This window comes from Centropristis striata, chromosome 18, assembly GCF_030273125.1.
Source record: "Centropristis striata isolate RG_2023a ecotype Rhode Island chromosome 18, C.striata_1.0, whole genome shotgun sequence".
Taxonomy (NCBI): Eukaryota; Metazoa; Chordata; class Actinopteri; order Perciformes; family Serranidae; genus Centropristis; species Centropristis striata.
Window position 1 is genome coordinate 2,425,146 of NC_081534.1, and position 13,205 is coordinate 2,438,350.

The 13,205-nt window shown below is 35.4% G+C and overlaps 1 protein-coding gene across 1 annotated transcript in view; it reads right to left on the reverse strand.

Annotated features, from left to right (window-relative positions):
• Positions 1–5,958: 5,958 nt before the first annotated feature.
• Positions 5,959–13,205, reverse strand: part of LOC131991653 (uncharacterized) — a 129,769-nt gene continuing 122,522 nt past the window's right edge. The window contains exons 7-8 of the mRNA XM_059357143.1: positions 10,145–10,351; positions 5,959–7,199 (exon numbers count right to left, since the gene is read on the reverse strand). Coding sequence (XP_059213126.1) covers positions 6,820–7,199; positions 10,145–10,351 — 587 coding nt within the window. The 3' untranslated portion in view covers positions 5,959–6,819. The remainder of the gene's footprint in view (positions 7,200–10,144; positions 10,352–13,205) is intronic.

Consider the following 13,205-nt stretch of genomic DNA (forward strand, 5'->3'; position numbering starts at 1 on the left):
AGCAATGTCTGACTGTCATTGGTTAATTTTCATATAATTTTTATTTATTATTACTTTTGTCAGAATCAAGTTATTTCTGTGACCATTGTGAGTTTTTCTTTTGTTAACCGAGGGGTACCAACAATTTTGTCCACGTGTGTATATGATTTGACAGTTACTTTCTCACTTTAACCTACTTAATCAACATATTGAGCCCAAAAATCATGAAATCCAGGTTGAAAAATTCTACTATTTATTACAATAAAAACAAATATGGCCAATGAATCTGGTTTTATGACTTAATAAACTTATTGGGGCTGAGATGGATCAGACAAAGGAAATAGAGGAAACATTCATTGTGACTTTTTGAATCTCACACCCAACAAATACCCCATTACAAAAACACTAAAACTAAAACTAATAAAAATTAAACTAAAACTAAGCATTTTCCAACAAATCAAAACAAATCAAAACTAGCAAACTCACTCTAAAAACGAATTAAAACTAACTGAATTTGAAAAAAAAATGTTTACTATGCTCATATTTAGTATCCATTTTTCTTCATCTATATGATTTGACAGTTAGTTTCTCACTTTAACCTACTTAATCAACATATTGAGCCCAAAAATCATGAAATCCAGGTTGAAAAATTATACTATTTATTACAATAAAAACAAATATGGCCAATGAACTGTTTCGGAACTTGAAAATGTAAACATAGGATACAAATATGAACATATAAAAAGGTACAAATTTAAAAATATATACAAAAGAGTCCCATAAAAACATGTATATTTACTTTTTTCCCTTGTTAGCTGCAACTCTTCAAAACAAACTGTGTGAAATTACACAGAGAGCTCCACCAACGTTCAAATATTTCTGTACTATCAAATTAAAACTATCATATCTTTGGTTTTACATGACCTAGGAATGTCAAACAAATTTGGGAGAAAGTTTCAAGTCTGTACTTTGGAGTGAAGTTGATAGCAGCGCTGAACAATGGAACAATTTTAACCTTTTTTTTTGTTCAAACAATATCTCATTGTACACAAAAGGAACCCAGAATGTGAACATTGTATAATAGTTTAACTCTATGGAGTCTTATTGGGATATTTTGTCCATTTTTGAATCCTTTTCATGTCTTTACGTGTCTTTTTTGGTCATTTATGTCTTTTTTTGGTCATTTTGTGTCTGTTGTTGTGTCTTTTTTAGTTATTTTGTGTCTTTTTTTGTCATTTCTATGTCTTCTGTGGGGTTTTTTTGGTTATTCTGTCTTCTCATTTTGTGTATTTTTTGGCCTTTTTTGGTCATTTTGTGTCTTTTTCAAGACATTCAAAGATTTTGAATGCTTAAATATCGTCTTTGCCATTTTTTCATGTGCTAATGTGCCCCTCTGATTAAACACTGGCCCCTCCTTGGCCCCCACAGTAAAACTGGTCTAGAACCGCCACTGAGCAGCGCTCCATGTGATCTAGTTTTTTTGTTAAACGTCACATGATCTGATCAGGACGCCACCATCATAGACCCCAGAGGGTTAAAGCAGACAGCAACAGCCACTGATCTACTGGAGCCATGACTGAATAATATCTCTGATTTGTCCAGAAGGTGGCGTCTAAAGCAAAAGGGTGTGTTTCTTGAAGAAAGTGGTATTTTTGTCCTTTGCAATTAAAAATATAGCTTTTCGTTTCAAATTGCCTTTGAGACCACTAGTATTTAAAGAAACAAAAAGATAAACTGGCTTTCAAACTCTTTATGGTTGTAAAGTTTCATGAGGCTGCAAGGTTATAATAGTTTTGGATCTTTCATTAGTTTTTATTTTTTGAAAATGCTTAGTTTTAGTTTAGTTTTTATTAGTTTTAGTGTTAGTTTTAGTTTTTTTGTAATGGGCTATGTGTTGGGTGCCAGATTCAAAGTGGTCATAATAAATTTTGCCTTTATTTCCTTTGGTTTATCATCTCAGCCCCAATAAGGTTATTAACTGTTCTGAATTTTGGTTCTAGTGTAAACATCCCAGTCTCAGTAAACATATTCACCATGTGTTGCATGTTCAAATAGAAACACTGAATTATGAATGAAAAAAGTTGACAAAAACGAAAACTAAGGACATTTCCACTATAATTTTAGTTAGTTTTGTAACCTCACAATACAGTTTCAGTTAGTTATCGTTTTTTAAAAAAACTCTAGTTTTTATTTTTATTTCAGTTAACGGAAATGTTTTTTCAATTCTAGTTTTCGTTATTTCGTTAGTTTTCGTTAACTATAATAACCTTGTGCGGCTGTGATTGTCCTAGAGGTCACAGCAGCTCGTTTTATAGAGAGGTCGAGACTCAAGAAATGCCCTCACTGCAATGAACTGGCTCCTACTGATGACATCATCATCCCACATGAGAAACTGGACTCATTGAATCCACAAGAGGCTCAGCTTTACACTGATACCCAGTTTATGTCATTCAAGCCTGTTTAGGGCTTTACCTCATGTTTTCAATGCAAAAAAGTCAGATCTTGGTGACGCTACCTGAAAATGCTCCAGACAGACTATATACTATTTACAGCCATTAGAAAACTACAGTAAAGTTACACATTACTGTATTTAGTGAGGTAACTGTGTACAACACACTGGATATGTATGTTTCATATATTTACTGCATATGCTCTTTGCAATTATGATTTGTTTACAGCATTGTGTAACGCTTTATATTAAGGTCCTTGTAATAACCATTAATTAACACGTAATAAGGCCCTTGTAAGTCCTTACAAGATGCTTATTAACATTATTGTGTGTTTATAAGCTTATATAAGTGTTAATAATGGCATTACTAACACCCATGACCCACCCATTATGTCTTTGCCATGCCTTTATTAATCTTATTTTGTTTGCTTATTGATATTAAAATATACTTTATTGCTCATCTATTATAATTTAACTATAAGTTAACTATGCTTTTTGCAACTACTGGATCTAAAATGAGAACAATGCCTTATTACTTGTTAATTAATGGTTATTAAGGACATTATGATAAAGCATTACCGTCCAGAGTCACAGTATTGTAGAAATGGTCCTCACTATGTCCTGCTGGTTCATATATGTTGTAAAGTGTTTATGGTTTATGGATTCAGCTCTGAGTGATTGTAGAGAAGTTTCTTATCTTTGGTTCAACTAATGCTTCACACAGCCTTCTCATCAGAGAAAGCTGAGCTTCACCTGAGAGAAATTGTTCAATTTAGGAGACATTTTCATTAAAAAAATGAAGATTTTTAAAAATGTTTAAAATTAGCTTAACAGATTTTGACAACTAGTTCAACATTTTTGTATGTAATGACCAGAGGTGGGTAGCAACGCGCTACATTTACTCCGTTACAAATACTTGAGTAACTTTTTGGATAAATTGTAATTTTAGGAGTAGTTTTTTTGGACCATACTTTTACTTTTACTTGAGTATATATTTGAAGAAGGAACGGTACTTTTACGCCGTTCTATTTGGCTACGTGATGGTAGTTACTTTTTTTTTTTTAAATCTTTTTTTTTTTATTACATGCAAGATCTATTTCTACATCTTCAGCTTTCAACCAATAAAAAACATTAGAAAATGATCTTGCCAATCAAATGCAGCTACTTGGGTCAGATGACAGGTGTTGTCATGTTGGTCGTAGCCATAGCAACAGTGAACGCCCGTCACCTGCCTTGACTCACATATGAACTAAAGTGACATCCCATTCTTAATCCATAGGGTTTAATATGATGTCGGTCCACCCTTTGCAACTTATGGCAATATATTGTATATTTAGTTTGAAGATTGCTGTTTTATATGTTGTTTGCTACTATTTTATACCGTTTGTGTTGCTTTCAAAAATAAATCCGGAGAAAACGCAGTACTTGTACTCTTGAGTACTTGAGTAGTCTTTTCACTGCATACTTTTTTTACTCTTACTTGAGTAATTATTTTCATGAGTACTTTTACTTGAGTAATTATAATCTTAAGTAACAGTACTTTTACTTAAGTACATTTTTTGGCTACTCTGCCCACCTCTGGTAATGACTCAAGCAATGGAATGAGGACTATTAGTTTTATATGGAATGACTATTCAGCATTCACTAGTATAGTTAATTATGACATGACATAAGCAATGACAATGTTATAAAACAGCAGAGAGTTGTATGAAAGCACTTGATGACTGTCTAAAAGCATTTGTAATTTGTTGTAAGGAGAAACTGCTACTATGATGAGCACCAATGACTAAATGTTGTGGAGGTTGAACTAACTGTTGTGCAAATGTTAATAGTGATGTGAGAAATGCACCAAAGCCACTGAGAAAAACTGTAAAAATATCCAGATCCACTTTTAATTTACACAAACTGAAGAGCTCAATTTTGGCCACCAGGGGGCGCGCCACACCAATAAATCTCACCAGTAGAGTCGTCCACAGGTCGTCCATCATAAGCGCACATCTTGTGAGTTCATGATGACCTTATTGTACAGTGTGCTTACTCCATCATTGTAGCTTGACATTATTATAAGGTTAGAACGGTTCATTTCACAGCACAGAGCAGGCATTGTGCATGGCTATAATACAAGCATTGTGTGCGTTTGAAGTGACATTTAATAATTCAAAACATGATTTCAGAAGAAAATGTGCAAGATGAAACAAAAACAGTGGGCAAGTTATTTTGAACAGTTTATTCCAAGCACAGGAGTCATATTTTGGTCTCACTTTACCAGCTATCGGCACATTTGAACCCCATTCAAATTTAAACACAAGAACTGTCTTTATATTATAAAAACTATATATGGTGGCAGTCTTTATGTGGATGACCCTAATATGTCCTGTGTATTCTCCATTAAACTCTCAGGCAGAAAAATACCAAGCTTTTTCCTTAATGAAAACTATAATATTTAATTTCTAGGCTTGAATCCAGGGCAGCGCAAACAGAGCTGGATTGATAATAGCTTATTTTATTAAACTGGCAACATGATTTAAGAGACGCAGGTTGCACATACAAGGTGAACCTTTTTTTCAGTGCTGGTTCCTTCTCCAGATGGCCATAAGCAGCGTTTAACCACCAGCATCTGGTTTAGCACTGGTTTCTTTCAAAATAAGGGTTGACACAAGACCTGAAATCGGCGCGAGGACCAGAAAAATATTATTTCTAGCAGATTCACTGGTACCAAATTGGCATATTCTGGTTACATTTACATGTGGGGAGAACAGCAAGTGCAACATGTGACAGAGACAGCTTTTACACATGCTCCACTTCAGCATATATGATACATATGATAAAATTAATCTGGAATATCCAATTAATAACCAGTTATTGGGTTAAACACCAGCTGCACTCTTACCAACAGTGACTCAATAGCTAGAAACGTCACCGCACTGTGAATTAAACATACTGTATCAAAAATAAGGTTAACCCTATAAAGCCTGAAAAAAACTGAAGTGTTTATTGAACCTGCTGACAAATTTAAAATATATATATATATATATATATATATATGATTTTGCATGTATGAATTCTAATTTGTATCATATTTGATACATCAGGTCAAGTTTTTGTAAAATTTGTTGCTCACAGTTTGTTTTTCTTGAACTACTTTGATTTTCATTTTAACATTTTTCTTAAACATACAAAATATTTTTTCCATATAATACAACATCAAACATCTGCTGATATTAATTTTTCATGCAGCAGTGATGGATCCACCAGTTGAACCAGCAGATTGCCATCTAAAAATACACAGCAAAAAAAAAATGATGTATTTCTTTGAATTGTTGGAGAGATTTCTCAATTTTACTCTAAATAAACCTAATTATGTCAGTTAAACCTTTACTTAGTTTACCTAAATGAGAAAAATACTTTATGTTGCTATATTTAAGGCATAATGTATGAAATGCAAAAAAATGACAATCGACAAATTTTCAAATTAGTCGTCATTAATACCTGATGATGTAGAGGTCTCAAAAACTTGTGAATCAAATATGATACATTTGGCTTTATAGGGTTAAATCACTAAAACCTCTTTGAGGCTCTTTATATGATATTTCTAATTCTTTTTCTTTAAATGCTGTTGAAACGGGCTGATCCCCTTCTTAGGAAGCAAATACATCAACCGAACACAGAAACACTAGGATTGCATCCCTGAGGTGCCAGACAACCTTCGCCAAGTATAAAAATATCTCATAATAAACCATACTTGAGAACAAAAAAATACACAACATCAATAAACTATTTTAAATATTATAAAATAGATTTCATAAAGGGTTGAGATGAATCCCCCCTCCCCCCCCCAAAAAAATATCTTTTGGTTTTTATAAAGTTCAAAAGGCAGCGTGGTTATTCACTGTGGAGAGATTGTCTTAAAATAGAGTTCTGCTTCCTGCTGCCCCTCGGTAAAACAGTCCACACTTGAATACTGGAGGTGCTGAGCCTGGAGCTCACAGTCTGTTTTGCAGGTGACTCTGCAGGTTCTGCATGCAGCAGAACCCGTCTGAGGCCTTGCTCCTTCGCTCTCTGCAGGCCTGTGTGTGTCTAAAGGCAGCTAAGCCATAAATCGCCACTTCAAAAAGGCCTGCTGAGGTCAGGGGCGAGGCGGCGTAGCCTTTCACCCCATGTTTCCGGCAGAAAGAGGGATTCTCTTACTGAATGGGGTCCGGCTTATGGTACCCGGAGGAATATGCAAACCAGCAGAGAGGGAGGACTTTCTTCCCAAAGTCTGCACAGCTCTCATGAGTCCACAGTTTGCTTGCATGCTTCCTTATAAAGCTTCACAAGGCCGAGTCTCTTTACCCCTTCCAACCCCAAGTGAAAAGTTTGTTCAAGCTTTTCTAAAATAAAAGAAGTCCTCAGTAATAGCGGTTGAGGCTGCGGGTCCCGGGGATGTCCGGCTGGCCGTTCATCCAGATCTCTCTGATGATGCGCTCCCTCTCCTCCAGCCTCTGAGCCCTCTCCAGCTCCTCCGCCGACGTGAACACGTTCATGTTGAGCGTGCGTTCGAACCGCCGGTGCCGCCGCGCCGACAGGTCCGAGGTGGTGTCCCAGTCCGAGTCCGAGTCGCTGGAATCGGAGGAGGAGTCGGCGGGGCGGGCTCGCTTCTTGGCGGGGGGCCGCTGGCGGGGCTGGCAGTCTGTGCGACAGGAGATCTGGACCACCAGGGCGAAGAGTGTGAGGAAGAGGCCCAAACACACGCCGCAGACGAAGAAGAGCGCCGCCCTCTCTGGGTGGTCTGAGAGAAGAGAAGAAGAAGAGCCAAGTTTAGTTGATTTCTCACAGATCACACACTCGACTCATGTTGGAGCTCTTATTTTCCTCTGGTCTGTTGTTAAATATTTCACTTCATGGCTCACTCACTGTACTGCTGGGGTGGAAAAAATACTCATACCACACTGTGAAATGACTCCATTACAGTAAAAGACCTGCATTCAAAACTTATTTCAGCAATAGTACAAAAGTATCAGCATCAAAATGTACTTCAGGTCAGTTTGCAAACTGAAGCTTTATCCAACTTAATTCTCAGCTCATTGGCTTATTGACGTATGGCCACAGAACTGTTCAACCTGTTCATGACATCAATATTTCTCAAATATGTCCTTTTATTTTTAAGGTATATTCAGATCATGAAAACTTTCCAAAGCACTTTAAGACTTATTTTAAATTTAATTCTCAGATTCACTCTTATTCAACGCGTCAATCTTTAGATCTTCATCCTCCAAGATTTCTGACATGCAGAGGTCAATTTATTGTTCAATTTAGGGACCAAATTATGGATAAATACCTTTTCCCATCTGGCAAATGACTCCATCTCTGTAAAATGCTTCAAAAGATGTCTAAAAGCTCATTTAACTGCTGTTTTAAAATTCTAATTCACATACAAATACACTTTTTTAACATGTTCATTTTTGGTTTTGTTTTTGTTATTGTCATTATAAGTTGTTGATGTTATACATGGTTTTTTCTATTATCCGTTTATTTCTTTCTAATAACTATGAAATTTTAGGTGGAGGCTTTAAATAAGCCCATCTGGGTTTTCTGCCTCTCCCTGCACTTTACATTATATGTTATCTTTGTCATTTTATGTAATTCAAACTGTGCAAATAAATAAAACCTAAAAAATAAAAAAACCTAAACTGAATGCTCGGCGTGTTTCACCCAAAATCCCCAAATGGGGACACGCTGGACAAAAGCACCACATTTTTTCCACGTGCTCTCCATCACCCTAGGTTTCAATTTTTGGTAGGAGCCACTTCATCAAGATTGCAGATCGGAGATGGCAGCCATATAAAGTCTATGAGAATGAATATATCTTCCAAACCACTTCAAAGGTCAATTTTAGTGTCAAAATAAACATTTTTTGGGTCAATGAATCATTATTAGCTTCACTTTTATCATTTATTACATTTACAACCACAAAGATATTTGCAATTCCAGTGTGCCTTCTTGCATGAGCACCTTGCACCACAGACACTTGCACCTTTAGTGCGTGTTATTACTTTTTCAAAATACATGCACTGTATATGACCTATTATAATAATCATCTAGTCAATATATAGTTTTAAATGATTCTTTGACCCAGAAAATGTATATTTTGACACCAAGATTGACCTTCTAAGAGGCTTGGAAGATATATTAGTTCTCATAGATTTTATATGGCTGCCATCTCTGATTTGCAATCTTGATGAAGTGGCTCCCGTCTGCCGCTTGTTTTCAGGTCTGAGTTGTCTTCAACCTAAACTTTTAGTGTGTTACAGTTCTTACTGGCAATCAGTTCAACTGCAATGCCCATTCGGAGGTCATACATTATCTTTTATTGGTGTAATATCAATCAATAACATGCATATTATAAAACTTTATGGCAGCTTATCAATGTGAGAAAAGTTTTTAAGAAGTTCAAAGCCGAGTTAGCCGACCTTCAGCTTCCAATACACATTACACTGTATGTTTATTTGACTGTATGACTTATGCATTCGCTATGTATAAACTGTTTATTTGAGTTTATCTGAGGAAATAGAAACAGGAACACTGAAACTATCTGCTACAGCAGCTGGCTGCAGCAGGTGACTGAGTGTGTGTGTGCAGCTGTTATCTCTGGCCAACATCTGCATTCCTCTCAGCCACATTTACCTTTTACCTTTCAGGAAACAGGCTTGTTTTTAAGTAAACGATAGCGTAACACACACGAGTACCACACATGAAACCATGCAGTCAAATCCTGCTAAAATCTCTTTCTAAGAACTCAATTTGAACTGTTATGGCCCTTGTATAGTGCTGTTTTTAACCCTTTGATGCACAACATATAAACAACTTTTAATGCACAACATGGGTCCAAAATGACCCACATTCATTCCCTCTTTTTCTTATAACAACAGATCATGATATCCATTTTTCCTTTCATACTTTATGAAAACATTTTTTTTGGATTATTACATCAAATTTACACACATGGGTTTAAAATGACCTTGTGCATTAGAAGCGTAGTGATACAAAAAAGGGTTTTTATTCAAAAAGTAAGAAATTAAAACAAAAAATTAGGATGTATGAAAAAGCAAGTTAATTGAGGAAAACCTGGAATACTGAATGATGAAATGAATTGCAAAGATAAAGAATATAAAAACTTTTTAACTATTTAAAAAAACCATAACTAACTGAAACTGTATTTTGTGGTTACAAAACTAACTGAAATTATAGTGAAACGGTCCTTAGTTTTCGTTTTTGTCAACTTTTTTCATTCATAATTCAGTGTTTCTATTAGAACATGCAACACATGGTAAATATGTTTACTGAGACTGGGATGTCTACACTCCAACCAAAATTCAAAACACCCAGAACTGTAAGAGTTAATAACCTTATTGGGGCTGAGATGGATAAACCAAAGGAAATAAAGGCTAAATTAATTATGAACTATTGGAATCTGGCACCCGAAACATAGTCCATTAGAAAAAAACCTAAAACTAACACTGAAACTAATAAAAACTCAACTAAAACTAAGCATTTTCAAAAAATAAAAACTAAACTAAAACTAGAAAAAATCACTCTAGAAACTAACTAAAACTAACTGAATTTGAAGACAAAAATTCACAACAAAATTAAAACTAAAACTAATGAAAAATCCAAAACTATTTTAACCTTGCTGGTGATGTGATACCACACTAGATGATATGGAAGCTGCCCTACCTGATATGTAAGTGTAGGCTGCCAGAGCGTTGCTGATGAGGGCCATGTTGCCACGAGAGGTGGAGTTGATGATGGGATTCATATCTGGAGGCCGCAGGGGACTTTCTCCTCCTCCTCCTCCTCCTCCTCCTCCTCTTCCTCCTCCTCCTCCTCCGGCTTCTGAGAACTTCTCCTCGTTGGGGTTTGTCTCTCTGATCTTCTTCCTATCTGCAAAAGCCAAAAATTTCCGTTTAGCAACACAAAGTCAAGTCAATAGATAGATAGATAGATAGATAGATAGATAGATAGATAGATAGATAGATAGATAGATAGATAGATAGATAGATAGATAGATAGATAGATAGATAGATAGATAGATAGATAGATAGATAGATAGATAGATAGATAGATAGATAGATAGATAGATAGATAGATAGATAGATAGACTTTATTTATCCCAAGCTGGGAAATTACAGTGTAGCAGCAGCATTACACACAGAGACAATGACAACACAATTAAATAAAAAAAAATAAAAAAAAATAAAAAATAAAAAAACAACCTAGGCATACTTCAAGCAATAAAATATAAAAATACAATAAAATAAAATACAATAAAATACAATAAAATGTAATGTAAAAATAAAAATAAAGTGTCTAAGAAGGAGTATGTATTAAAGAGTAGAATTCCAGTGCAGAATAAATATTAATATGCAGTATAAAAATGTTGGTGCTATGAAACAAATAAGGTGCAAGTCAATTTTATTTATATAGCCCAAAATCACAAATCACAGATTTGCCTCAAAGGGCTCCAGAGACTGTACATGGTAGGATATCCTCTGTCCTTAGACCCTAACAGCAGCCAGGGGGAAAACTCCTCAAAAACCCTTTTAACAGGGGAAAAAGAAGAAGAAACCTCAAGGAGAGACAGAGGAGGATCCATCTCCAGGATGGACAGACGTCAATAGCAACCTGGTCTCACAGAAATCCGTGAAATAGCCACGGATTTCGCTTAACTCAAAATCCGTGGAATAGCCATGGAATCGCTCAAATTTCCGTGAAACTGACACAGATTTCGCTACAATGTAAGTTAATGACAGTCATATCCCGTGGCTATTCCATGGATATTTGTTCCTATTGGTTTGTTCCAAGTCACGTGACTTTCAAGGTTCCGGCGGTCAGAACAAAAAACATGGCGGACAGTTCTCTCATTTTTAGTGAAAAAAAATCAATATTTTGACTTAGTTTCTGCATAAAAATGGATTTTGATCACATTTCTAGCGAGAAATATATGTTTTATTTTCTAAATATTCACTCAGTGAATGTTCATAATCACTTTGTGGTGAAGATCTCGCCAGAAAAATATGACTGTCATTAACTTGCATTGTAGCGAAATCCGTGTCAGTTTCACGGAAATTTGAGCGATTCCGTGGCTATTTCACGGATTTCTGTGAGACCAGGTTGGTCAATAGATGTCGTTGTACAGATCAACAGAGTAGAATAGAGTAGATAGAGGTTGAAGGAGGAGAGGGAGGGAGGATAGAGAGAGACGGTTGAGAGGGAAAGCAGACTTTATTCTATATTTAGACACAGATGTTTTGGTTTCCTTTGTAGAAAGAACATGAAGGAGTACTACCAGGAGGATGTTTCATTTCAAACCACATGCACAGTCAGATCATGACGCCACCAGCGGCTCATTTACAGTAAAGTTAGAGCGTATTGTCTCTGAGGTATTGTGACTCCACCACTCCAGACCACTGAGTCATCTCCAGTGGTTTTCAATGGGAGAGATTCAGTAAAAGAGATGCATCACGCATAAAGACGCACACATGTTCACGGTGACTTGTGTGCGATTCAGAAGATAACACAACATCCGCTTCTGTCAAACTCATTCTGACTCATTAAGAGAACCACATGGGAGAAGTTTGGCAACATCTCAGAAGCTTCCCCTCGGATCTCAGAGAACCATCTATTTATAGATGAGAACAACTGTTTCCCTCTGGATCGACTCCTTTCTGTGTTTACAGGCTGGCTTGTGTTGTGTATGCAAGAGTGGAGAACAGAGTGATTTGATTACTTAGAGTTATACATTTTTGGAGTGTGGTCGTGTCTGGTTATCCTGAGGAAGTGTGTAGGTGGGATATTTAGCTACATGAATAAGCAATGGCTCATTGACAAAAGCAAGCCAAAATTAACCTCAACTCTGTGTCATATTTTTTTTACATGCTTGATTCTTTTGTCAGTGGAGGTGAGCAGATGACCAATGACCTCTAATTGCAGAGTCTCTAAAGGTGTGTCACACTCTCTTTATCTGATAAATGTAGTTTAGACTGGAACTGCTCACTGAGGAGGTAAATGTTTCCACCTGGACCCTCGTCTGTGGTGCACACATGAGCTAACATTCAACTAACAGACCACAATCTCTCTATCTAACACACAGGACAACAGGCAGACAAATCAGCAACAGAAAACACCTGCAGCAGTGCTGGAGAAATACTGAATATGTAAAGTTAGAAAGGCAGAAGCTGCTGTTTGGGATTATTGCTTCTAATGTAATATTTTCAGGTTAAATCATTATTATTATTATCACTATATTTATTTATTGTAAATCTTATTAATAACAATAATAAAACCTGAATCTGTGTTGACCCAGAAATGATCCACTTCATTCGTATTAAAATGCCATTTAAGGCAATATTAAATAAATAAATAAATAAATAAATGTGGAATCATAAGATAAAAGTGAAAATTTTAAAAATAAATAAATAAAAAATTATATATAAAATAAAATAAAAAAGTCCCCTGGAAACAAAAAAATTTAATTTGAAAAAACATCAAATATTAAATAAAATGAAATAAAATAGAAACCTTTATACCTGTTGATTGAACATTGTTAAGTCAAGTCAGGTATATTTTTATATTAACATTCCTTTATATATTTATTATTTTTATTATTATTATTATTACTATTATTATAATATTCAGGATTTATTTAATAGGCATGTTTATTTAATAATTTATTTAATAATTAATTTATTTAATATTGACCTCAATGGCATTCCATATCTGAGAGGCAGATCAAGTC